Source organism: Astyanax mexicanus, chromosome 12 (genome assembly GCF_023375975.1).
Source record: "Astyanax mexicanus isolate ESR-SI-001 chromosome 12, AstMex3_surface, whole genome shotgun sequence".
NCBI classification, from domain to species: Eukaryota; Metazoa; Chordata; class Actinopteri; order Characiformes; family Acestrorhamphidae; genus Astyanax; species Astyanax mexicanus.
Window position 1 is genome coordinate 9,693,628 of NC_064419.1, and position 25,661 is coordinate 9,719,288.

Below are 25,661 nucleotides of genomic sequence, written 5' to 3' on the forward strand. Positions count from 1 at the left end.
AAAACCTACAAACCTAAAAACCGTTTCAACACCACTGCTCTACAGACAGCTAAACTAAACTAAATTCACATTTTCCATTAAATTATAATTTCCTAAACTTCAGGGGGATCGAGGCAGTGGTGGCATAGCTGGTGGTCCTGGACCCAGAGGTGAAAAGGTACACAAGCAGTGTAATAATAAAAATACCTGTCTTTTTAAAGCAAAATTTACAATATTCTTAAACATTATACAGAAACTGTGCAGCTAGCTGTAAATATAATGAAATAGTTTGAATAAAACTCTGTGGTGTTGTGCTTGAAAGGGTCGCCCTGGAAGGACTGGGTTTACTGGTTTGCCAGGATCTTTGGTAGGTGCACCATCATGAATAAATTCTGTAAAAAAAAACTGTAAAATATATGAAAATATGTTTAATATTATTAGATACTGATTCTCATGCTTTTTGTAGGGGGAGATGGGAAAGCCAGGAGAAAGAGGACCTGAAGGAGATCCTGGTATTAAGGTTCCAGTGTACACTAGACTATCTATCTTTGTAGTGATAATGTGTAGCTTTATAAACAATACTAGAAGCTTGATATAATGGTGTTTTAATTTGTTGTGTTTAAATCTTTTGTCAGCACAGTCTCAGAACAGTGTAATGTTTGGCTCTGTCTGGTTTGGGTTACAGGGTATTCCAGGACTTTTGGGAGGATCTGGATCTACAGGACTGAAGGTAAGACATGGTATTCTTTTTATTTTTGGATAAGGATTTTTTTTTTTTGCACTATAAGGCGCACCGGATTAAAAGGCGCACTATCAATAAACATCTATTTTATTGTCTATTTTCATACACAATGTGCACCGGATTATGAGGCACATTATTTTTAAAGTGCAATAAGTGCTATAATATTAATCTACACAGATTTCTCTCCTGAAAACTGTTTATTTTGGTGAATGAAGCACTTCTGTTTATGTACAGTAAGCTTAGATTTCCAGACTCCACTAAGGCTAGCTCGACAGTGCTACACTGTGATATTAGCTAGCGGTTCGTCCCACGTAGCTTGTTTTTGTTTGATATGCCTGCCTCTGAACGGCAAAAGAGCTAACTAGCACTTAGCACGGTAATTAGCAGGTAATGCTAACACTTCTCCAGCAGTGCTAGCCAGGGTTAGGAGCAGGCTACAGGCTGATAATACTCACCTCTGAACGGCAAAAGAACTACCTAGAGCTTAGCGCTGTTAGCAGGTAATGCTAATGCTTCTCCAGCAGTGCTAGCCGGGGTTAGGAGCAGGCTACAGAGTGTTTTTACTCACCTCTGAACGACAAAAGAGCTAACTAGAGCTTAGCGTGGTTAGCAGATAATGCTAAAGCTTGTCCAGCAGTGCTAGCCGGGGTTAGGAGCAGGCTACAGGCCATTAATACTTACCTCTGAATGGCAAAAGAGCTAACTAGCACTTAGCATGGTAATTAGCAGGTAATACTAATACTGCTCCAGCAGTGCTAGCCAGGGTTAGCAGCGGGCTACAGACTGTTATTACTCACCTCTGAACGGCAAAAGAGCTAACTAGCACTTAGTGCGGTTAGCAGGTAATGCTAATGCTTCTCCAGCAGTGCTAGCCGGGGTTTGCAGCAGGCTACAGGCCATTAATACTTACCTCTGAATGGCAAAAGAGCTAACTAGCACTTAGCACGGTTAGCAGGTAATGTTAATGCTTCTCCAGCAGTGCTAGCCAGGGTTAGCAGCGGGCTACAGACTGTTATTACTCACCTCTGAACGGCAAAAGAGCTAACTAGCACTTAGTGCGGTTAGCAGGTAATGCTAATGCTTCTCCAGCAGTGCTAGCCGGGGTTTGCAGCAGGCTACAGGCCATTAATACTTACCTCTGAATGGCAAAAGAGCTAACTAGCACTTAGCACGGTTAGCAGGTAATGTTAATGCTTCTCCAGCAGTGCTAGCCGAGGTTAGGAGCAGGCTACAGGCTGATAATTCTCACCTCTGAGCGGCTGAAGAGCTAACTAACACTTAGCGTGGTTATCAGGTACTGCTTATACTGCTCCAGCAGTGCTAGCCGGGGTTAGGAGCAGACTACAGACTGTTATTATTCACCTCTGAATGGCAAAAGAGCTAACTAGCACTTAGCACGGTAATTAGCAGGTAATGTTAATGCTTCTCCAGCAGTGCTAGCCGAGGTTAGGAGCAGGCTACAGGCTGATAATTCTCACCTCTGAGCGGCTGAAGAGCTAACTAACACTTAGCGTGGTTATCAGGTACTGCTTATACTGCTCCAGCAGTGCTAGCCGGGGTTAGGAGCAGACTACAGACTGTTATTATTCACCTCTGAATGGCAAAAGAGCTAACTAGCACTTAGCACGGTAATTAGCAGGTAATACTAATACTGCTCCAGCAGTGCTAGCCAGGGTTAGCAGCAGGCTACAGACTGTTATTACTCACTTCTGAATGGCAAAAGAGCTAACTAGCACTTAGCGCGGTAATTAGCAGGTAAGGCGAATGCTTCTCCAGCAGTGCTAGCCGGGGTTAGGAGCAGGCTACAGGCTGATAATACTCACCTCTGAGCGGCAAAAGAGATAACTAGCGCTTAGCGCAATTAGCAGCTAATGCTAGTACTGCTCCAGTCTCGAGTCTCAGTGCTGAAGAACTAAACTATAGAACTAAACTTTAACGCTGTACTTAAGCAGAGTGGCTTTACTGCTCCTTACAACCTGACTGGTAAAATTCATATGTAAGGTGCACCAGATTATGACAATAATTATGTAATTTCTGTAGTAATACATAGTAGCATGCTGCAGAGAAGGAGAATAAAGCAGTTTTAATCATCACCCATAGTCCTGTTAGATTTAAGATTAGAGCTATGGACCTTATTTTTTACAGAGTGCTCAGAAGAAGCAGGGCTGTACAGATTTCAGTGCACAGACAGCAGTATGAGTGTGAGTTCAGTCGGTCCAGGCACTGTGGGCATATTTAACCCTTGTGTGGTGTTCATATTTTTGTTACTCGTTTACTTTGTTACTTGTATTTAATTCAGCGAAATTAAGCAATTTTTCATTAAAATGCTTTACACATGCTTGCTTCACCTAAATTGCAAGCAATATAAACAGCTTACATGGTTAATATTTGCCCTTTACCTTTCTTAATTTAACTCAAGATATGAGTAGAAAATTTGTTTAGTTTCAAATTTACAAATGAAGCAATGTTTATGTTGGCAAAACATACAGTATGTAATATAAATGGTTGGGGGGGGGGGGGTGTACAGTGTTTGTTTATCGAAAATGTGTTTTGATATATGTTTTTCACAAAAAATGAGCCAATGCCAATGAGTTTGAGTTAGAAAAAATATTTTTTTAGTATCATTTGATGAAAAATGAAAACGGGTCCCACAGACCCGAAACACCACACAAGGGTTAAACAAACACTAATCTAATTTAATGTTCGTCTCTGTTTAGGGTCTACAGGGTTTTCCAGGCAGTCGAGGGCAGGATGGGATTCATGGAGCTCCAGTAAGATCAGCCACATAGTGGAGATTCTGTGGTAAATAAGGACAGCAGGTTAGATCAGCTGAGTAAGATTATATTGTTTTGTAGGGACCCACAGGACCTTCAGGAACCAATGGAGAAACTGGTCCTTCAGGTGCAAAAGTAAGTAACAGGTAGAGTTTATAGGAAATTAACTGATTTAATTTAATGAGATCTGTGCATGTGATATCACATAAAGATTCATTCTTTATTTGTATTTTACATAATATTTATTATCATTAATATTTTGCTTCTCTCTGTTTGTGTAAGTAGGGCTTGCCTGGGAAGTCTGGAGCTCCTGGTGTTCAGGGTGCTGTTGGACGTCGTGTGAGAACTATATTCATTATTTTATCAAAAGATCTTAATCAAACTGCTGTAGCCAAACATCTACATATTAATCAGCTCCTGAAATTAATAAGAAATGACTTTAAAATGAATCAGTTTCTCTGATTTTGCTATTTATAGGTACATATTTGAGTACAATGAACATTTCTGTGATATTCTATAAACTACTGATATTTATCCCAAATTGCAAATACAAATATTGATATTTGGACATTTATTAGCAGAAAATGATTAAGAGCTTTCAGACCTCAAATAATGCAAAGAAAACAAGTTCATATTCGTTTAAAAACAACAATGCTAATATTTTAAGATTTCAGAAATCAATGTTTGATGAAATAACCTTTGATTTTTACATCATGCTCACCTCCACCAGTCTTACACACTTTGGATGACCTTACACAAAAACTCAGACAGATCATGTTTGATGTCTTGTGACCATTTAGTGTAATCTCATAAAGCACTAAATATTACACTGAATATAATTACAGGGGTATCCTGGAGGTACAGGACTTACTGGGGAGCCTGGGAAGCCTGGAGTGAAGGTAAATAATAAAAGCAAAAAATATTAATTATTGTAATCAGGTAGTTTTGGTCATTCCTGCATGTTAAAATGTCAACTTTGCAAATAAAATATTGAAGTGTATAAGTATTAATAAGGAGAAATACAGTCATATGAAAAAGTTTGGGCACCCCTATTAATCTTAATCATTTTTAGTTCTAAATATTTGGGTGTTTGCAGCAGCCATTTCAGTTTGATATATCTAATAACTGATGGACACAGTAATATTTCAGGATTGAAATGAGGTTTATTGTACTAACAGAAAATGTGCAATATGCATTAAACCAAAGTTTGACCGGTGCAAAAGTATGGGGACCCTTATCATTTTATTGATTTGAATACTCCAAACTACTTTTTACTGACTTACTGAAGCACAAAAGTGGTTCGGTAACCTCATTGAGCTTTGAACTTCATAGCCAGGTGTATCCAATCATGAGAAAAGGTATTTAAGGTGGCCAATTGCAAGTTGTGGCATCATGGGCTCATCAAAACAACTCTCAAATGATCTAAAAACAAAGATTGTTCTACATAGTTGTTCAGGGGAAGGATACAAAAAGTTGTCTCAGAGATTTAACCTGTCAGTTTCCACTGTGAGGAACATAGTAAGGAAATGTTAAGCCCAGAAGTGGCAGGCCAAGAAAAATATTAGAAAGGCAGAGAAGAAGAATGGTGAGAACAGTCAAGGACAATCCACAGACCACCTCCAGAGCCCTATAGTTCTCATAGTTCTTACTTACATTTTGGTTTAATTACATTTTTGCATTAAACTGTAAATAAAACAGCAAAGAGCTGATGATCAGTTGCTTGGTAACAGAAAGGACTATTGATTATTGACTTTGAGTTATTTATAGCATTATCTGATCTGTTGTAAGTTAAGCAAACCTACATGTTTTTTTCAGGGGGTGAAAGGCAGACCTGGGTCAGAGGGGCTTCCAGGCAGCGCTGGTCTGAAGGTGAGATACAGTCCTGGAGAGTCAGAGTTCAGCGTTTGATTGAACACGTCTCTTAATGAATCATGCTCTGCTGAACACAGACCTGCTGGATTGGAGCTTAACATTTGTGTGACTAGTTATGATCTAAATTTGACTATATCTGACTATATATGATATATAACTAATCACTGATCTGCAGGGGGTTCGAGGACCAGAGGGTCCTAAAGGAAAACCTGGACGTGCAGTAAGTTCTTACTCGATTTCCACACAGTTACTTATTAGTTTTTATTAGTTTTATAGTGTTTTATTCAGCTCTGATCTTTATTTAATCTGCAGGGGTTGCGCGGCGTTCCAGGACAGAAGGGTTACCGCGGTTCCATGGTGATTAATTACTCACACATTATTATACAGTAATTATTCTGCATTCAAATCAGTTCTAATAATATAATATTATTTTACAGGGGATTGAGGGAAACATCGGCCCATGGGGAAAGGCTGGTCGTCAGGGGCCGCCGGGTGACAGAGGGCCACAAGGTCCAGCTGGACCCGCGGGTGTGGCCGGTTATTCGGTACTGTTGATTAAAGTTTTTTTTTACAACACCATTTTCAATGGAATACACTACAAAGACAAGATATTTAACCTTAAAACTATAAAAACTTTATTTGTTTTTGCAAATATTCACTCATTTTAAATTGTTAATGCTGCAACACGTTCCAAAGAAGTTGGACAAGGGCATCAAAAAATTAGTTCTCCTTTAAAATAGCATCAGAGTTAGTAGTTATTAGGAATAAATCTACATTGATGTGCGTGTTGGTCTGGAAGTGAGGTGTGTTCAGGTAAATTTCTGGTGTGTTGCTATTTTGGCAGCCGAAAACACAGGTGCTCCACTGACTGAAATAAACCTAGACAACAGTTAATCATCAGTCCATTCCTATTGGTGCTCCCAGTGCCCGTACACCCCCACTCGTTAAATACACACACGGACGCACTGCAGAGCACAAACCCGTATTTAAACTCAACAATAAACAGAATAAAGAATAAAATATCATCTGATCATCATGACTGTGCTCTTTATACAATTTTTTTCTGTTTTAGGGTAAAGATGGACCAGCAGGAGATACTGGACCTCAAGGAACCAAAGGTGATCAGGTCAGTTAACCAGCAGTCTGCTTTGATCACCTGTCAATCAACAGTTTCTGCACATCGTGTATAATAACTCTCTGAATGTGTTTGTTAATGCAGGGATTTAAAGGAGCAGCGGGGATGAAGGGGGTCGCTGGTGTCGATGGTGAGGAGGTAGATTATTTATATCCTGTTATTTTATGTTGTTTGTTTTATATTCATTCTGGGGTCAAACCTACTGACCTTTTTAATGAAATGCAATTTTAATACCAGACTCTAGAGCTGAGTTGACTGAATCTTAGTAATTTAATTATCAAAAGGAGTGTTTAAGTACTATTTTTCACTTTCTGGTTCTGTTCTGTGTCTCTCCTGTCTGTCTTTGTTTTTTCCTGCCCTCCTGCCTTGTTTCCCTTGCCATGTGCTCCCCAGCGTATCTCACCTTTAGTGCATCTTTGCGCCCTCGTTACCTGTCCCCAGGTGTTTCCTGTTTCCAGTTCCCTCCATGTGTATTTAAGCACCTTAGTTTTAGTGTCCACTGTCGGTTTTAGTGCGTGTTTAACGTCTGTCAGATGCAGCAAGAAACGGATGGGGAGAGCAGACGCAATTGCAAGTAATATATATTGAAAAAAAACAAACAAACAAAACACATAACCAAACAATAAACGTAAACTAAAGCAACATAGTGACGCAGAGTACATTAAAGATAAAAAAAAAAGGAACATACAACCTGCCAGATGTTAAACACGCACAAAAATCGACAATGGACACTGAAACAAAGGGGCTTAAATACACATGGAAGAAACAGAAAACAGCAAACCTCTGGGGACAGGTAACAAAAGGGCGGAGTCACATTGAAAGTGAAGATAGAGCACATGGCAAGGGGAACAAGGCAAGATGGCAGAAAAAAAAAACACGAATTTTACTACACTGATATTTACTTTACTTTATTTAGGGCGGAGTCGGTGGGAGTGGTCCAGTCGGGCCTGTGGGACTTAAAGGACTTCCTGTAAGTTTTTAGGTCTAAACAAAAACAATATCAGGTTTCTGTGGATAGAGCAAATATTACCCAAATTAAACACCTAAGACACAAACTAAAAGGTACTTAACATTTACTTAACAAAGAGAACTTATTTCCTATTGGCTCCTGGCATCATTTATTTTCATACATAATAGGTGTAAGCCCCCAACTATGGCGTCACATCAATGTCAAAAGTCAGGGGTGCAAAAATACCAGGTGAAAAAAATTAGCCTGCATGTTTTAACATTTTGTGTGTAAATTTATCTTTTACGAGCGCAAATGTGAAACTCGTGAGAGAGAAAACTGAATCATGTGCACGCTGAACTAAATATCGCTCTCGAGCTTCATTTTTCTCCTCTCGGGTGTTTTTTCCTCTCACATTCACAGTTCTCCATAGATCTGAAGTTTATATTTTAGCATAGCTAGCTAACTTTCCAGCTCTCCTTTTTTCTCACCTCTCTGTTGGTAGTAGGCTTCCATCACAAACCCTGGAGATATCAGACAATAGCATTCGCTGAGGGAGGTGACCCTGACCCCGCCCCCAAACTGTCAATACCACCCCTATCTACAATTGAGTGTAAAAGCTTCATTTGAGCAAAAAGAGCAGCCTCAGACGATTTGCATAGCATGCGAGAACAACTGTGAATTTGAGAGAAAAAAAAACAAGATGGAGAAAAATTAAGCTAAACATTATTCACTTTTTTCGCTCGCAAATTTCACATTTGCACTCATGAGAAGTAAATTTACAAACACAAAATGTTAAAACATGCAGGTAATTTTTTTCTCTATTGTGTGTAGTCTTGCCAACCAGGGCGACCTTTCCTTTGAGTATTTATTTAATACTTGAAAGAGCATTGGGGAGCATGGTTGCCAGCATTCATTTCATCCACTATATGATATTACTTATTAATCACACTTTTATTCAGATGAGTTTAGCTTGTGTTCTTGTTTCTTAACACTGTTCTGTAGGGGGGTAGGGGGAGTCCTGGACCGCCAGGTTTTTCTGGACCTAAAGGAGTCAGTGGAGCTGCAGGTCCCATAGGAACACCAGGTGTAAAAGGTTCTACTGGACGAGAGGTGAGAGAGGACAAAAAGTGACAGAGGACAATGCGGGGGTATAAGAGGGGCAGTAGGTGTAGGAGGACAGTGGGTGAGAGAGGACAGTGGGTGAGAGAGGACAGTGGATGAGAGGACAATGGCTACTAAGAGACAGTAGGTAAAAGAGGACAGTAGGTGAGAGAGGACAGTACGTGAGAAAAAAACGGTACACAAAAGAGTGACAGTGGGCGAGAGGGGACAGTGGGTGAGAGGGGACAGTGGACGAGAGGGGAGAGTGGGGGAGAGAGGGCAGTGGACGAGAGGGGAGAGTGGGTAAGAGGGGACAGTGGACGAGAGGGGAGAGTGGGGGAGAGGGGACAGTGGACGAGAGGGGACAGTGGGGGAGAGAGGACAGTGGGCGAGAGGGGAAAGTGGGGGAGAGAGGACAATGAACGAGAGGGGACAGTGGGGGAGACGAGAGGGGACTGTGGGCGAGAGGGGACTGTGGGTGAGAAGGGACAGTGGGGGAGAGAGGACAGTTGGTGAGAGAGGAAAAAAGGTGAGAGTGGACAGTTGGTTAGAGAGGACAGTGTGTGAGAGAGGACAATAAGCGTTTACAGGAGGACAGACATTTGAGAGGATTAAGGTTTAAGGTAATGATGTTTTTTTGTGGTTTAGGGACAAAGTGGATCTCCTGGACAGAAAGGACATCCTGGACCCGCTGGAGAAAAGGTGGGTTAAACATTTACACTTACATTAATACTAATAAAGACCCCCAATAATGTGTGTGTCTGTGTGAATGTGTGTGTGTGTGTATGTGTGTGTGTGCAGGGTCAACCAGGCACCAGGGGGCGCTCAGGTTTGGCAGGAATATACGGCCCAGGAGGCGACATGGGGGCAGCAGGAGGAAAAGGTCCCAAAGGTGAAAGTGGACTCACAGTAAGTGAACACATTGTTTACTATACATCACACACTCTCCACTACAAGTAACTTTCCCTATACATTACATACTGTGTACTGTTCACTTTTCGTTTTCAGGGAGAGCCGGGGATTATGGGGCGTCCGGGTCCAGCAGGTCCAACTGGGCTGCCAGTAAGTCTTTAGATTCTTCAGGTTTCAGAACTTTCACAGATTCACATCACTAATCCTGATCTCTGATACTGCAGGGTTTACCAGGAGGCAGGGGTTTAGTGGGTCAAAGTGGACATCAGGGGCCAAAGGTCAGTTTTATGTCTTATAATGAAGCTCTGAGTTATCATTGGTGTTCCAGTTCCAGATACACTAGTTAACTGGTTCTAACCAAACTGGTTCTAACAGGGAGATTCTGGAGAGCGAGGAGATCCTGGACCACGTGGCGAGAACAGACCAAAAGTAAGATTGGTACAAATCTGTGTACAGTAACAGGGGTTGGACAATGAAACAGAAAAAATGGTCTTAGACCACAATAATTTACTGTCCCGACGGACAGTTCTGGTGGAAACAGGAGAGTTGTGGTGCACATTGAATTCTGCCGTGATTTGATCAGCCGTGGTTTTATGTTTTTTGGATACAATCCGGGTTAGCACCCGAACATCCCTTTCAGACAGCTTCCTCTTACAGCGTCCACAGTTAATCCTGTTGGATATGGTTGGTCCTTCTTGGTGGTAAGCTGACATTACCCTGGATACCGTGGTTTTGATGCATCACAAAGACTTGCTGTCTTGGTCACAGATGCGCCAGCAAGATGTGCACCAACAATTTGTCCTCTTTTGAACTCTGGTATGTCACCCATAATGTTGTGTGCATTGCAATAGTTTAAGCAAAACTGTGCTCTTACTCTGCTAACTGAACCTTCACACTCTGCTCTTACTGGTGCAATGTGCAATTAATGAAGATTGGCCACCAGGCTGCTCCAATTTAGCCATGAAACCTCCCACACTAAAATTACAGGTGTTGCAGTTTCATTGTCCAACCCCTGTAATTACACAATGCTTTCCGTTCTAATGTTTTGCTTTGTTTCCAGGGCTTTGCAGGTCAAAGAGGAAAGAAAGGAGAGACTGGAGGAAGAGGAGGAGCGGTAAGATCTTTTTCTGGCTTAAGCCTAAGGCCCCTAAGTCAGGTGACCACAACTCACTTCTATTTGATTCTGTAGGGATCAGTGGGGCCGCCAGGATCTAAGGGTACTACTGGAGGAAAAGGCAGACGAGGAGTTGCTGGACCCCCAGGGGATAAAGGGATACAGGGTCAACCAGGGTCAAAGGTGAGCGACCAATTGTGTTTGCTTAGTAAGATGCAAAAAAATCATCAAAATGTTATTAAATGTAATTTTTTTTTTTTTTACGGGGTTTTTATGTTTTATGTTTTTCAATAAGGGGAAGAAGGGTACTCCAGGGAAAAATGGCAGCAAGGGTGTTGCTGGAAAAATGGTGAGTTTAAAAGCATTTTTTTATTTCCTCATTATAAAATAAGAAGCCAAAAAATGTCTGCCATGTTGTAAAATCTGCAAAGTGGGTCTGTGCAGGAGAGACCAGAGGCGGAGTCAGACTCATCCTACCCATTTGTTTAGGTCCGCCTATTCTTCCAAGCATCTCTCATCCTGCTTCAGGATATATATATATATATATATACATGCCTCCAATACATCAGCTCACAGACACCTTGTACTGATCGACATCGACCCTAGGAGTGATAAGCTGAAAGAGCTACATCTACCCATCAAGAGAGAGCATGGCTAATTGTGCTCTCTCAAGGCTGATGGCAAGCTGCATGCCCAGGATTCGAACCCAGTATTAAACAAAGAGAGAGATCAGGTTATTTCTGACCCTGGGTTTACAAACATTTTGTTGTTGGACCATTTGTTGGACATATTTCCATCATATTAGAGTACAGGAGCTCAGCTCTGTTTGCTGTTAAGGTAAAAAAAAAAGCTAGTATGGTCCAGTTAAACCACTATGCTGCTGTGAGAGAAAGTCACTGGTATCCATTAAAATAACAAAAAAGAATGTTCCATTTTGCTTTTTCACAGCTTTTTAAGTCGATCTATTGTTTATAGATTGTTTTAATCAGAGTGAATGATTTAAGTGAACTGTCAAATATTATCATGACTTTTGTTTTGGAGGGAGCTCGAGGTCCAAAAGGCAAACAGGGTGCTCCAGGAAAACCAGGAAAACCAGTAAGAGGACAATAATCCACTACACTACACACACTGCTGATTATACATTACATAACTGTCCACTATACATTACATACTGCCCGCTATACAGTATACACTGTATTCTATACATTACACACTGCCCACTATACAGGGGTTGGATAATGAAACTGCAACACCTGTAATTTTAGTGTGGGAGGTTTCATGGCTAAATTGGCACAGCCTGGTGTTCAATCTTCATTAATTGCACATTGCACCAGTAAGAGCAGAGTGTGAAGGTTCAATTAGCAGGGTAAGAGCACAGTTTTGCTCACAATATTGCAATGCACACAACATTATGGGTGACATACCAGAGTTTAACGAGGACAAATTTTTGGTGCACGTCTTGCTGGCGCATCTGTGACCAAGACAGCAAGTCTTTGTGGTGTATCAAGAGCCACGGTATCCAGGGTAATGTCAGCATAACACCAAGAAGGACCAATCACATCCAACAGGATTAACTGTGGACGCTGTAAGAGGAAGCTGTCTGAAAGGGATGTTCGGGTGCTGAACCGGATTGTATCTAAAAATCATAAAACCACGGCTGCCCAAATCACTGCAGAATTCAATATGCACCTCAACTCTCCTGTTTCCACCAGAACTGTCTGTCGGGACAATAAATTATTTTGGTCTAAAACCAGGTGTTTCAGTTTCATTGTCCAACCCCTGTACAATACACACTGTAATCTATACATTATGCACTGCCCACTATACATATCACTATCACTATCTTCTGTCCTGCGGGTTATATTATTTATTTCTATATATTTCTTTCTAATATGTAATTTTTTTTTTTATGCTGCTTCACTGCAGGGTGTCAGAGGGACAGACGGTCTGCTTGGAGTTATTGGGAATGAAGGATACCCTGTGAGTTCACATGCGGATAGTAAACTTCTTGATATGTTTGGTTATTTATCAGTTTTATTTTTCTCCAATATCTCTGTTAAAAATAGATCAGTTTCAGCCTAAATAATTGATTACTGTCTGTAAAGATAACTTATGACCATCAGCTAAAACTAAAGTCCTCATATGTGGACATCATTTTTCTCAGAAACTACATCATGTAAAAAGATCATTCTTTGTTTTTACACTAATCTGGTGCCAATAAGCCCAAATAGCAAAGAAAAATAAAAATGCATGCCATGCAAGGGTTTGGGTCTTGGGAGATTTAACAGTTATATAGGAATTATGATTAAGTTGATTATGATTATGATTTTGTTTGGCAGGGTGATCAGGGGCACAGAGGGGCCGCTGGCAGAGCAGGACCACCAGGCAGTCCAGTGAGTGGGTGAATGTTTTACACACTTTTATGCAAATATTTTAAGCATTAAAGAATGTTAAATGTATAGAAATGTACCATGTGAAAGGTCTTAAATTATTATTAATTGACAGTAGTTAAGACATTATTAAATGTTTAACCAATGCCTCAGTTGATTAATATTTACAGCATTATTTAGTTGTAATGAAATATTTAAATTTATCATATTTAATAATAATACTTATTGTTAAAGAGTGAGTTAATAATTAATGAAGACATTATTTAACTATTCGACTTATGTTTATTAATGTTTATTAAGTATTTTGTGACATTTTATGTCTGTTGTTAAGTGTTCTATATAAACTCTATATAACACACAGGGTCTGGCTGGAGCTCCAGGGACACAGGGCATGCTGGGATTGGCTGGTCTAAAGGTACGGTCAGCGTTCAGCACCAGAACAGTTCTGATTATTTCTTTACTGATATTTATTTGAGTGTGAACATCTCTACAGGGTTCCTCTGGTCACATGGGAAATCCTGGCCCGCCGGGACCACTCGGACCTGAGGTTCATACCTGATTAAAACTAAATCTGCTGGATTAAATGTAATCCTTTTATATCAGACATAATCTTCAGTGTGTTGTTTTAATGCAGGGAATTCCTGGAATACGAGGAGGGAAAGGAAGTGCCGGTTCTCCAGGACAAAATGTACATCTGCTTCCTTCAGATTATATATATATATATATATTAAATCTAGTATCAAATGTTTAAATTAATGATTGAACTTGAATGACTCAAATCTCTCAAATCAGGGACTTCCAGGTGTTCGAGGCTCACAGGGGCCGGCTGGAGAACAGGGACAGAAGGTATTTTTAACTTCAGATCCAGAATCAGAGAACAGATTGTGTATTGTTCTCCTCTGACTTTGTTTTTTGACTGTTGTTTTTTTTTAAAGGGAAAACCAGGCGTTCCTGGACCTGTGGGCCCACCAGGACGAAGAGGTGCTCAGGTACCAACTCTACTACTGCTTCAATATCAGTTATTGTGTTTTCAAAAAAATTCAGCATTGCTGATTGGTGTTTATTGGTAAATTGATGTTTATTGGTAGATTGGTGTTTATTGGTAGATTTGTGTTTATTGGTAGATTTGTGTTTATTGGTTGATTGGTGTTTTTTGGTTGATTGGTGCTTGTTGGTAGATTGTTGTTTATTGACTGATTGGTGTTTATTGTTTGATTGGTGTTTGTTTCTTTGGTGTTTATTGGCTGATTGGTGTTTGTTTTTTGGCGTTTATTGGTTGCTGTGTATTAGTTGATTGTTGTGTATTGGTTGATTGGTGTTTATTGGTTGTTATGTATTGTTGATTGGTGTTTATTGGTTTATTGATGCTTATTGGTAGATTGTTGTTTATTGACTGATTGGTGTTTATTGTTTGATTGGTGTTTGTTATTTGGTGTTTATTGGCTGATTGGTGTTTGTTTTTTGGTGTTTATTGGTTGCTGTGTATTAGTTGATTGTTGTGTATTGGTTGATTGGTGTTTGTTGGTTGTTATGTATTGTTGATTGGTGTTTATTGGTGATTGGTGTTTATTGGTTTATTGGTGCTTATTGGTAGATTGTTGTTTATTGACTGATTGGTGTTTATTGGTTGATTGGTGCTTATTGGTAGATTGTTGTTTATTGACTGATTGGTGTTTATTGTTTGATTGGTGTTTGTTTCTTTGGTGTTTATTGGCTGATTGGTGTTTGTTTTTGGTGTTTATTGGTGATTGGCGTTTATTGGTTGCTGTGTATTAGTTGATTGTTGTGTATTGGTTGATTGGTGTTTATTGGTTGTTATGTATTGTTGATTGGTGTTTATTGGTTTATTGATGCTTATTGGTAGATTGTTGTTTATTGACTGATTGGTGTTTATTGTTTGATTGGTGTTTGTTATTTGGTGTTTATTGGCTGATTGGTGTTTGTTTTTTGGTGTTTATTGGTTGCTGTGTATTAGTTGATTGTTGTGTATTGGTTGATTGGTGTTTGTTGGTTGTTATGTATTGTTGATTGGTGTTTATTGGTGATTGGTGTTTATTGGTTTATTGGTGCTTATTGGTAGATTGTTGTTTATTGACTGATTGGTGTTTATTGGTTGATTGGTGCTTATTGGTAGATTGTTGTTTATTGACTGATTGGTGTTTATTGTTTGATTGGTGTTTGTTTCTTTGGTGTTTATTGGCTGATTGGTGTTTGTTTTTGGTGTTTATTGGTGATTGGTGTTTATTGGTTGCTGTGTATTAGTTGATTGTTGTGTATTGGTTGATTGGTGTTTATTGGTTGTTCTGTATTGTTGATTGGTGTTTATTGGTGATTGGTGTTTATTGGTTGTTGTGTATTGTTGATAGGTGGTTATTGGTTGATAGGTGGTTATTGGTTTATTGGTGGTTATTGGTAGATTGGTGTTTATTGGTTGATTAGTGCTTATTGGTAGATTGGTGTTTATTGGTGATTGGGGTTTATTGGTTGTTGTGTATTGGTTGATTGGTGTTTTTTGGTGATTGGCGTATAATGGTTGTTGTATATCGGTTGTTGTTTATTGGTTGATTGGTGATTATTGGTTGTTATGTATTGGTTGATTGGTGTTTATTGGTTGTTTTATATCGGTTGTTGTTTATTGGTGATTGGTGTTTATTGGTTGTTGTATATTGGTTGGTGTTTATTGGTTAATTGGTATTTATTTGTTGTTGTGTATTGGTTAATTGTTGTTTATTGGTTGTTTTAGGGGGACGTGGGCCCCCGTGGTCCCCCAGGCCGGACTGGATTCCCCGGTGTTCCGGTGAGTCACTTGTAAAGATCAGTGTTTTCACTGCTTTCGGTGGAAGTGAATCTGATCTAAAGTTTTGGTATGTTCTTTTTTTCCGCAGGGTCTCTCCGGAAAGAAGGTTAGTGAGTTTCTTCTGGCCAGGAGGAATTTCCATTTATTTTCTCAATCTGATAATCTGGTGGATCAGCTGAGTAGAAATGACAGTGATTTAGTACTGAGGACATACGCAGTTTGTAATAATTTTTTTTGTGAATTCTTTTTTAATACATTAAAATTCTTCCTTTAGCCATGGAGGTGATATTTACAGAGTTTTGAAATTAACAAGAAGTTAAAACAATGATGCATTTTATACTGAAAGGATGTTTAACGTACCTTCCTCATCTCTATATGAATTTTGAGCTCATAAATACCATAAAACACTTTTCATTATAGACATCACAGAATAAAGAAAAACATTTTCTATTTCTGTTTTCTAACATGCATCAAACATGCACCGGTACTGTAAATATGATTATAATATCAAAATGTTTGGACATCATTGAACACATTAGATTCTTTTTTTAATGATTGTATTTATTTTGTATGATGAGTGTGTAGAAATTGTTAATTTTCCTAAAGCAAGAAATAGATATAGAGATAAAGACAACAGAGTTACACACACACACACACACACAAAAAAATATATATATATATATATATACTTGTACTAATTGATTGAACAATGAATTCGGAATTGTATTAGGGAACTCTAAAGGAAAATGTCAGGGCATCTGTCCATGAACTGAACCTCAGGTAAAGTGGGATCATGCAGCAAGACCATAACCCCAAGCATACAAGTCGTTCTAACAAGAAATGGTTTTAAAAGAATTATGAGAATCTTAAATCATTTAAGCCAGTGTGCAGAATTGATCGACAGTTAGGAACAGTTCAACAGTTTAACATCTAAAAAATCTAAAATTATTTCTAAAAAAGTTTGGGTTTCTGACATTTTAATTCCACAAACAGGGAATGAAGGGAATTGGAGGATTGCCAGGGCCAAAGGGGAAGCGAGGACAGAAAGGGGAACCGGTATGCAGGTCCAATATCTAGAACTTATGTTAGATATTAAATATTAAATATCACTGATGCTCCACTGATATGATCTTTCTTACCATTACTTTCTCTTAAGGGGAAGCCCGGTGTTCCCGGTCCAAAGAACCTGAGACAAAAAGCTCCACCTCCACCAACCCGGAGACGAGGGCCAAAGCTTGTGAGTCTGGGTTAAGTTCAGTTTATTTATATCAGGTTCCTCTCTCTGCAATCCTACAAATAAAAATGCTATAAAAGATTCTATTAGCGATGTCATGAAGAACCATTTTTATTTTTATGAAGATCCATGTTTGTACGAGAAATGAGATACAAAGAACCACCACTTAACGTAAATGTTTTCCCATTCTCGTGTACAAATTCATTTATAAGCTGAGATTTACTAAAATACTTTCAGCCTTTTCTTCTGAAGCGTCTCTTGTATCTTGTTCTTCCTCAGAAAACTAAGCTCCAGCCTCTGAGAACAGCGAGGACTAGAAATTTTCAGTCTGATGAAGAAAGTCCATTGGCGCCCGACGGCTCTTGGGGCAGCAGAACCAGTTCTGCCTCCACCTGCCGAGAGTTAGGCCTTGTTCTTCCAGGCTTGACTGATGGTGAGTCTGAATGGTCCACACTTTCACTTCTACTTAGAACTCATTATATATATATATATATATATATATATATATATATATATATATATATATATATATATATATATATATATATATATATATACAGTGAACATGTGCCCAATTGTGCCCAATGTGTGTTTATGGTCAATGGATGTACAGCATGGCACTTCATGGCAAAGAACTTTCTGCGGATGTGATAAACACAATTGTTGCTCTCCACAAAGATGTAAGAATATTGCTTACACCCAGAAACTGATCTACAGCACAGTGGTCGAGCTAATACTATGGGTTTCCATGATAAGTTCTGCTCAAAACAGGCCTTGCTGGAATAAAAAAAAAGTTGAGTCCACATGTTCAGCGTCTTATCCAGAGGTTGGCTTAGATCGTAAAAACATAGATGCATGAGTGCTGCCAGCATTGCTGCAGAGGTTGAGGATGTGGGAGGTCAGCCTGCAGTTCTCACACCATTAGGCTACATATCAAACCTCCTCAATTTTCACTTCTTGGTCATTTTTTATTTCATTGTTTTATTAGTTTCATATTTTCTAAGATTATGAATATTTTATACTATGGTTCTATACTATTGTTTATCTTGTTTTTCTTTGAAGAGTACATTGGTTGACACTTGATGTTCTTTAATTGTTAATTGTTACATGGTAACAATGTCCTTTAATTTCTGTCTTCCACTTCTGTGTTCTTTGCAGGGCTTTATTACGTGGATCCGAATCAGGGCTGTCCGTTTGATGCCCTGAGCGTATTCTGTAACTTCACTGCTGGAGGTCTAACCTGCATCTCACCTGTCCAATCACAGGTAATATAGACAGATACGGACATCTCTGCCCAGAACAATTATCACACACCACTAGAGATGTCTACCTGACACATCACTGCCATATCACTCCTGTCGTGGGTCCAATAAGCTGATTGACACATTTCACACCCAAAAATTATAAACGCATTATTATTTCATGTGAAAATCTGACCCGATTGTTGCAGATTGAGGGAGAATGGCCGGCTACCAGATCAACCAACAGCAAATGGTTCAGTGAAATACAGAACGGAGTCAAGGTAAGAACATCTTCACACTGAAATCTGATCTCCAGCCCTAAAAACTAATCCTGTTCTCCCAATGTTTTATTTATACTGTCAAACTCAAGTTTGCAAAGTTATTTTAGCAATTTTAGTAAATTAGTGTTTCTGTATCTTTAGCACCATTTTGCAGAGCAGACACTGAGAGGGTTCACTATTGTACAGGAGCTTCTTAGTGTGGATCACTGATAATCTGGCACCATATAAATAAAATAGTAAAAAAAATAAATATATATATATATATATATATATATATATATATATATATATATATATATATATAGTGAAAAACATCACTTAAATGTAAAGGTCAATAATAGTTTCAAATTCAGCAGGACTAAAGGCAATTAGGCCATCAATCCTCAATCAGTGTTTGATCTGATTACTTTTACTTGTGTGTGATTTTTATGTTTAGGTCCTAAATAAATGACTAATAATTTAATGTTAAAAGTGCTATTACAAAAAACTTGTTATGAGTGTATGCTGTTGTACCCTTTAACTGTGATTTGGTGTGTCCAGGTGGAATACCCAGGGCTTGATGTCGTCCAGCTGAGATTTCTGCGTCTAAACAGCAACTCCGCCTACCAGCAGATCACCATTTCCTTTCCAACCAGTGCCAATCTGACAACCAGTCAGAGGAAGAACACACCCAACATGGTTTACTTGCTGGGGGATTCAGCCAATGAGATCAGATCTGCACATGTTAAAGTATCAAGATCTGACTGTGAGGTAATAATCAAATTACTCAAAAATCTGCAGTAAATCAACATGTACTTACTAACCAACCCAGATTCACTAACTAACCCTGATTCACTAACTAACCCTGATTCACTAACTAACCCTGATTCACTAACACATTTACTAACTAACCCTGATTCACTAACTAACACTGATTCACTAACTAACCCTGATTCACTAACCCAGATTAACTAACTACTTAACTAAGTAACTACAAATTAACTAACTGACTAACTAACTAATGTGATTCATTAAGTATCCCTGATTCACTACCTACCCATAAACCCCAGCGCTCATCATACTCATCATACTCACTCATGCCTCTTCTGTGACCTTATGACCTAATTATCTCATAAAATAATCACGTAATGACCTTAATGACCTATTCATCTAATGACCTAATCACCTTGACCTAATCGCTTAATGATCCTAATGACATTTCTGATTCTGTGCTTTCTGCATTCTGGTAATAATTTCTTGGTCTTAAACAGAATATAAAGGGTAACATGAATCCTCGTATGCAGCTGTACTTCTGACTTTTGTTGACTGTTTGATTGACAGGTACGTGTGCGGGTGAAGATAAAGCAATATTCTGAAATGGAGCTGCTGCCGATTCGAGATTTCCGTGTGGAGGGCGGGGACAGGCGCCGGGGGCGGGACTTCAGAGCGGTGCTTGGACCCCTGTGCTTTTTATAGCCTTCTGCTCCCTCATATCGAGACTCAGCACTTCATGGACAGAATTATGCGTGTTTGTGGCTCTTCACCGGTTCTCGTCACACTAGAATGAGATGAGATCTGCTACTATTCACCAGTAGACCAGTTTCACTCACTGGTTAACTGGAATAACTGCATCTGACTGGAACATTGTCTGGAAAGCTGTTCATCTGAACAGTACAGGTTATTTAATTAAACATTACAATAAAAACTGGACAGTATTTTTGGGATTGTTGTCTCCTGAAAAAATCCAGAAGCCCCAGTTCCCCTCCAGTCCTGTTTATTTAACCAGTGCCTTGTTAGATGGAATTAGGTGATCTGCTGGTGGAACCGAACTAATCCATACTGGGTCTGAAGTTCACAGAGTTCTTCCAACATATTAATAGCTTTACAGACCAACAGCACTTTCTTACTCTATTCTATTCTATTCTATTCTATTCTTCAGTAGTGTTGTGTAGTCTAGTCTATTGTATTGTAAAGCTTTCACATTTGAAAACTCCAACATTTATTTTAAATATTTTAAACAGCTCTGAATGTCTCCTGGGCTGAAATGTTTCTGTATTTATTATGGTTGTTTAATGCTGTACAGAAAGTGGTGAACCTGAGTTTCTCTGTCAGCATGATAATGATGTTTCTAAATGTATATGGATGTTATTTTTATGTGTTGTGTGTGTATTAAGATGTATATGTTGTTGTATATGTGTTTTAAAATCAGTGCTTTGCTACTGATGTAAAGTCTGGGATGTATTAGTTCTGAATAAAATTCAACAATTTTCCTTGATCCTGTCAGCCGTGATGTTAAAAAATCACCCAATAAATGAAATAATAAAAAGGTTTCTTTAATTGTATCTTAATTAAACCAGTGGTGGGGGTTAAAGGCCTTATATATTTCCTAGAATGGTACATTTCCTGAACGAGGTCATGGTATGCTGTTGCTAGGTGGTTTTGGTGTTGCTAGGTGGTTGCTAAGGTGTTGCTAGGGTGTCCAAAGCACCCCATCAGACTGCACAGTTTTGAGCTGGAAATGTGTCGATATCTCTAAAGTAGAAGCATTTTGAAAGAAATGACCATAATAAATAATATGCAATGCGCAACCATAATAATGCCTGATACCATATTTTTTGCTCTATACGGCGTAGTTAAAACCCTTTATTTTTCCCAAAAACTGTCAGTGTGCCTTTTAAACCAGTTCGTCTTATGAATTAATTCTACCAGTCAGGTTGTAAGGAGCAGTAAAGTCTCTGCTGAACTCTACTGAAGTGCAGCATTTTACTGGAGTTTCAGTTTAGTTCTCCAGCAGTTAAAAAACGAAAGGTTTATTTTGCCCAAAATTTTGCACTTCAAGAGAATGAAGCAAATCAGACACGCATTCGGTGAGTGATGTTTTTATCCCATTAGAACCGTGAATCATACTAGACGTTTACGTTTTAAACATTTTTAAAACTAATTGCTAATAAGCTGAATAAACAATATTTCTGACAAGATTTTGATGCAGTTTAGGGGTGTGTGAAATCATATTACACGTTTTTTCCCCCAGAAATGGATACTGTAAAATCTATTATAATATTTAACATTACAGGTAAAATGGTAAATCCATGTTTTTTGATTCCCCTCATACTATTGTTTTTTTTACTCTTTTGGGAGTTTCAGTATTAATTAGGGGGCGGTCAGACCATAGACACACATACATAGAGGCGACGGTGAAAGGTGTTTAATACACCTATAATAATTACAACTCTTACCAATTTTTGTTAAAAATGGCAGAGATGTAGTAATACTTTGTATTATGCTCTTTAACAAAAACAGACATAAAGTATGGCATATAAATAAGTGTATAAATGAATTAATTTACACACATATGTACATATAAATATAAAATAATCATTTATATTTTTTTAGTATGCTATACCATATGTCTGTCTGTGTTAAAAAGCATAATACAAAGTATTTCAGGATAAAAGCACATATTTGTAATGTGTGACAGCGTCCTGTATTATTAATACATCTCTGCTGTTTGTAACGAACCAAACCGCGTGTAAAATTGGTAGAGTTGTGGTTATTATAGGTGTAACACCTTCCGCAGTACTAATAAATGCACCGGGGGCGCGGGGTTGACTCACCCAATATGGCGGCCACGATGACAACGTATGGGTCAGACCCCCACGCTCACAGCGTCTCACTGTGTGTGTATTTTCACTCCTCCCCGCGGGGCGGCGCTACAGACTGAGAGTGGTGAGAGCTGGCTGGAGCTGTGGGGCCGCTGTGGTGTGAGGGGGCGGGGCTGTAACGGGGGAGAGCGAGAGAGAGCGAGCGAGAGAGTGAGAGAGAGAGAGAGAGAGAGAGCGAGCGAGAGAGAGAGTGAGAGAGATGGTGTTTAAAGGTAAGAGTTGATGTTCTATCGTTGAGATTCCCTTAATATATATTCATAAAGGTTCTAGATAGTAGAACACAGCTCACACTGGGTTCTAGTTCTAGATTAGAGGAGGAGGAGCCGCTGGAACCGTTTTTTTTTTTTTCCAGAGAATCTGATACAGAGATAAGGGGTTTATACTGGTGAGATTTTTTTTTGTACAGTGGAATGTTTTTAATTTACCTTTTTATGAGCTGACGGTATTCAGTTTTTGAAACAGGATGGGAGAGAATTGTGTAGTCTGTTATACCAAGGAGAACTCTGTTATAAAATTGAATTTGCCTGTAGTAAAACATGATAAAGAATGAATAGCACACCTCGGTTCTTCAAGGGGGCACAGTAATTTATTGTCCCGACGGACAGTTCTTGTGGAAACAGGAGAGTTGAGGTGCACATTGAATTCTGCCGTGATTTAATCAGCCGTGGTTTTATGTTTTTCTGATACAATCCGGGTTAGCACCCGAACATCACTTTCAGACAGCTTCCTCTTACAGCATCCACAGTTAATCCTGTTGGATGTGGTTGGTCCTTCTTGGTGGTATGCTGACATTACCCTGGATACCGTGGCTCTTGGTACATCACAAAGACTTGCTGTCTTGGTCACGGATGCGCCAGCAAGACGTGCACCAACAATTTGTCCTCTTTTGAACTCTGGTATGTCAGCCATAATGTTGTGTGCATTGCAATATTTTGAGCAAAACTGATCTCTTACCCTGCTAATTGAATCTTCACACTCTGCTCTTACTGGTGCAATGTGCAGTTAATGAAGATTGGCCACCAGGCTGCTCCAATTCAGCCATGAAGACGCCCACACTAAAATGACAGGTATTTCAGTTTCATTGTCCAGCCCCTGTATATATGTCTGTAGCTATAGGAGCTGTAGCTAACTCAACGGGTTGTAAACAATGGTTTTAAATACGTTTTTTGTGCAGTTTTAAAGTTTTTAACCTCTAGTTTAAAATTTTAGGGCTCTCCGGATTCTACCAAGGAGATGTGGAGCTACTTTGAGCCTGGATAACACTGTAGAAATTTAACAAGCGAAGCGGCTATTGTAAAGAGTGCTGGGCCAAAAGCACAAAATTACTGAATCTCAGAAAGCTGTAAGAGAGCAGAGGTGGGCTATACAACAAAGTACATTTTTTATCATGTTTTACTACACCCAAAGTCAGCTGTTTACACCAGAGTTCTCATTTAATGACATTCTTATTTTTGAGATGCACTAGTATATCAGACAGCAAGACTTTACTCTATCTGAAGATTTACTCTATCTATAAATCTGTTATCAAAAAATTTAAAATTAGTTCAGCTCAGAAAACAGTTAGCATCAGTGCTAACATACTCCGAAACAACATCATTTTTTTACCATTTTAAAAAAGATACAAACCTCACATTTTGCACATTTGTAATGAAATAAAATGAATTTATGCTTAAAACATGCTTAAAAGTCATGTAGACCAGCAGGGGACTTCAATTATGACAGTGATGTATTTGTTATTTTGCTTTATCTTTGTTAACCGTTTATAAATGTGATTTCTTTTTTTTTTCCAGATCTGAACTACATTATGTCGCTCCTGCTTCCAGGCTACACCTGAGCTCGAATTGATCTTTTATGATTACATCCACAAAGATGCTGTAGGAGGAGTTTCAGTACAGAAACATGGAATCCAGAGGAATCTTCAGTACTCAGGAAACAGACTCTAGTCCTTCGGGTGTAAAAACAGGCAGGGAAAGAAAACCTCACCACTGCTCTGATTGTGGGAGGAGCTTTACTCTGGATAGTGCTCTCAGAACACACCAGCGCATTCACACTGGAGTGAAACCCTATCAATGTTCTGAATGTGGGAAGAACTTTACTCAAAAGGGTCATCTCCAGCGACACCTGCAGAGTCACACCGGAGACAGACCCTATCACTGCTCTGACTGTGGGAGGAGCTTCACTCAACAGAGTGTCCTCAAAACGCACCAGCGCATTCACGCCGGAGTGAAGCTGTATCACTGTTCAGACTGTGGGAGGAGTTTTAATCAACAGAGTCATCTTCAACGACACCAGCGCATTCACACTGGAGAGAAACCGTATTGCTGTTTAGAGTGCGGGAAGAGTTTTAATCAGCAGACTCACCTCCAAATACACCAACGAGTTCACACTGGAGAGAAACCGCATCAGTGCTCCGAGTGTGGACAGAGTTTTAGTGTTCAGACTACTCTCCAAACACACCGGCGCATTCACACTGGAGAGAAACCGTATTACTGCTCAGAGTGTGGGAAGAGTTTCACTCGAGAGGCTCACCTCCAGCACCACCTGCTCAGTCACACCGGAGACAAGCCTCACAAGTGCTCAGAATGTGGGCGGGGCTTTCCTACGCAGAGTATTCTTTGGCGACACCAGCGCATTCACACCGGCGCGAAACCGCATCAGTGCACAGAGTGCGGGAAGAGTTTTAATTTGTGGACTAATCTCCAGCGACATCAGCGCATTCACACTGGAGAGAAACCTTACCAGTGCTCAGACTGTGGAAAACAGTTTAATCAGCAGAGTCATCTTCAACAGCACCAGCACGTTCACACCGGCGAGAAACCCTATCCATGTTCAGAGTGCGGGAAGAGTTTTACTCGACAGAGTAATCTCCAAACACACCTACTCAGTCACACACACACCTAAACGTAAAGTAAACGTAAACGTATTGTTAAAAAAGTGTATGTGTGAAATTGTAGCACATTATGCTGCAGACTAAAACATGCATGTTTTATTGATATTGACCCTGTTAAAGTATTACTCGATTAGATGACTGCTATTATATACAATTGGTAGCATGTTTTTTTATTTGTGTAAAAAAAAAAATCACCACCCTAATCCACAATCCCCATTCAATAAAGAGTAATTAAACTCTAAACCATATTTTGTTAATTATTAGCTGAAATAGATGTGTTCTTTTGAATTAGAATAAGACATACCAGTCCTGCTATTTTTTTTTTTATAAACGATTATTTTGGTTCATTTAAATTTTTGCCTCTGCAGCACCCTCTCAGGTTCAACTGTGCTATAGGTGAGAATGATGTGTCTGTGTACGTTGGTGCCAGTGTTCTGTCAAGTTGTGCTACCTTGTCAAACCGTGCTACCCTAGTAGTTTTTTTTTGTTTTTTTTTGGTTAAAAAAAAAAAAAAAAAACGCATCATGTTAGAAACCTTTTAAGAAGTTCTAGGTAGGATATGTGGATAGGCTAAATCACTGTATCAGGTAAAGTTTAAAAAGTTAAGGT

General features: G+C 39.2%; 2 protein-coding genes across 4 annotated transcripts in view; both read left to right on the forward strand.

Annotated features, from left to right (window-relative positions):
• Window positions 1-20,827, forward strand: part of si:dkey-21p1.3 (collagen alpha-1(I) chain) — a 51,280-nt gene extending 30,453 nt beyond the window's left edge. For both annotated transcript variants that reach the window (XM_049485773.1, XM_049485772.1), the window contains exons 26-66: window positions 104-157; window positions 302-346; window positions 446-499; window positions 665-709; window positions 3,439-3,492; window positions 3,577-3,630; window positions 3,781-3,834; window positions 4,341-4,394; window positions 5,311-5,364; window positions 5,543-5,587; window positions 5,680-5,724; window positions 5,805-5,912; window positions 6,440-6,493; window positions 6,587-6,640; window positions 7,419-7,472; window positions 8,454-8,561; window positions 9,201-9,254; window positions 9,354-9,461; window positions 9,561-9,614; window positions 9,689-9,742; window positions 9,840-9,893; window positions 10,525-10,578; window positions 10,654-10,761; window positions 10,874-10,927; window positions 11,620-11,673; window positions 12,505-12,558; window positions 12,918-12,971; window positions 13,330-13,383; window positions 13,462-13,515; window positions 13,603-13,656; window positions 13,761-13,814; window positions 13,904-13,957; window positions 15,712-15,765; window positions 15,854-15,871; window positions 16,759-16,821; window positions 16,922-17,002; window positions 17,279-17,432; window positions 18,158-18,264; window positions 18,450-18,521; window positions 19,062-19,271; window positions 19,842-20,827. In XM_049485773.1, coding sequence (XP_049341730.1) covers window positions 104-157; window positions 302-346; window positions 446-499; window positions 665-709; window positions 3,439-3,492; window positions 3,577-3,630; window positions 3,781-3,834; window positions 4,341-4,394; window positions 5,311-5,364; window positions 5,543-5,587; window positions 5,680-5,724; window positions 5,805-5,912; window positions 6,440-6,493; window positions 6,587-6,640; window positions 7,419-7,472; window positions 8,454-8,561; window positions 9,201-9,254; window positions 9,354-9,461; window positions 9,561-9,614; window positions 9,689-9,742; window positions 9,840-9,893; window positions 10,525-10,578; window positions 10,654-10,761; window positions 10,874-10,927; window positions 11,620-11,673; window positions 12,505-12,558; window positions 12,918-12,971; window positions 13,330-13,383; window positions 13,462-13,515; window positions 13,603-13,656; window positions 13,761-13,814; window positions 13,904-13,957; window positions 15,712-15,765; window positions 15,854-15,871; window positions 16,759-16,821; window positions 16,922-17,002; window positions 17,279-17,432; window positions 18,158-18,264; window positions 18,450-18,521; window positions 19,062-19,271; window positions 19,842-19,976 — 2,802 coding nt within the window. In that variant the 3' untranslated portion in view covers window positions 19,977-20,827. The remainder of the gene's footprint in view (window positions 1-103; window positions 158-301; window positions 347-445; window positions 500-664; window positions 710-3,438; window positions 3,493-3,576; window positions 3,631-3,780; window positions 3,835-4,340; window positions 4,395-5,310; window positions 5,365-5,542; window positions 5,588-5,679; window positions 5,725-5,804; window positions 5,913-6,439; window positions 6,494-6,586; window positions 6,641-7,418; window positions 7,473-8,453; window positions 8,562-9,200; window positions 9,255-9,353; window positions 9,462-9,560; window positions 9,615-9,688; window positions 9,743-9,839; window positions 9,894-10,524; window positions 10,579-10,653; window positions 10,762-10,873; window positions 10,928-11,619; window positions 11,674-12,504; window positions 12,559-12,917; window positions 12,972-13,329; window positions 13,384-13,461; window positions 13,516-13,602; window positions 13,657-13,760; window positions 13,815-13,903; window positions 13,958-15,711; window positions 15,766-15,853; window positions 15,872-16,758; window positions 16,822-16,921; window positions 17,003-17,278; window positions 17,433-18,157; window positions 18,265-18,449; window positions 18,522-19,061; window positions 19,272-19,841) is intronic.
• A 1,497-nt stretch (window positions 20,828-22,324) lies between these two features.
• On the forward strand, window positions 22,325-25,535 carry LOC125806090 (zinc finger protein 665-like). 2 transcript variants are annotated; one of them, XM_049485789.1, is made up of 2 exons: window positions 22,325-22,374; window positions 23,953-25,535. In XM_049485789.1, exon 2 carries the CDS (start codon window positions 24,062-24,064, stop codon window positions 25,061-25,063), a length of 1,002 nt encoding a protein of 333 aa, XP_049341746.1. In that variant the 5' UTR covers window positions 22,325-22,374; window positions 23,953-24,061; the 3' UTR covers window positions 25,064-25,535. The 2 variants fall into 2 exon arrangements, with proteins under 2 accessions (XP_049341746.1, XP_049341745.1); XM_049485788.1 differs by lacking the exon at window positions 22,325-22,374 and adding an exon at window positions 23,337-23,518.
• Window positions 25,536-25,661: the final 126 nt, after the last annotated feature.

Excerpts from the sequence above, each read along its gene's own strand:
- LOC125806090 (XM_049485789.1), top strand. The coding sequence starts at position 24,062 with ATGGAATCCAGAGGAATCTTCAGTACTCAGGAAACAGACTCTAGTCCT.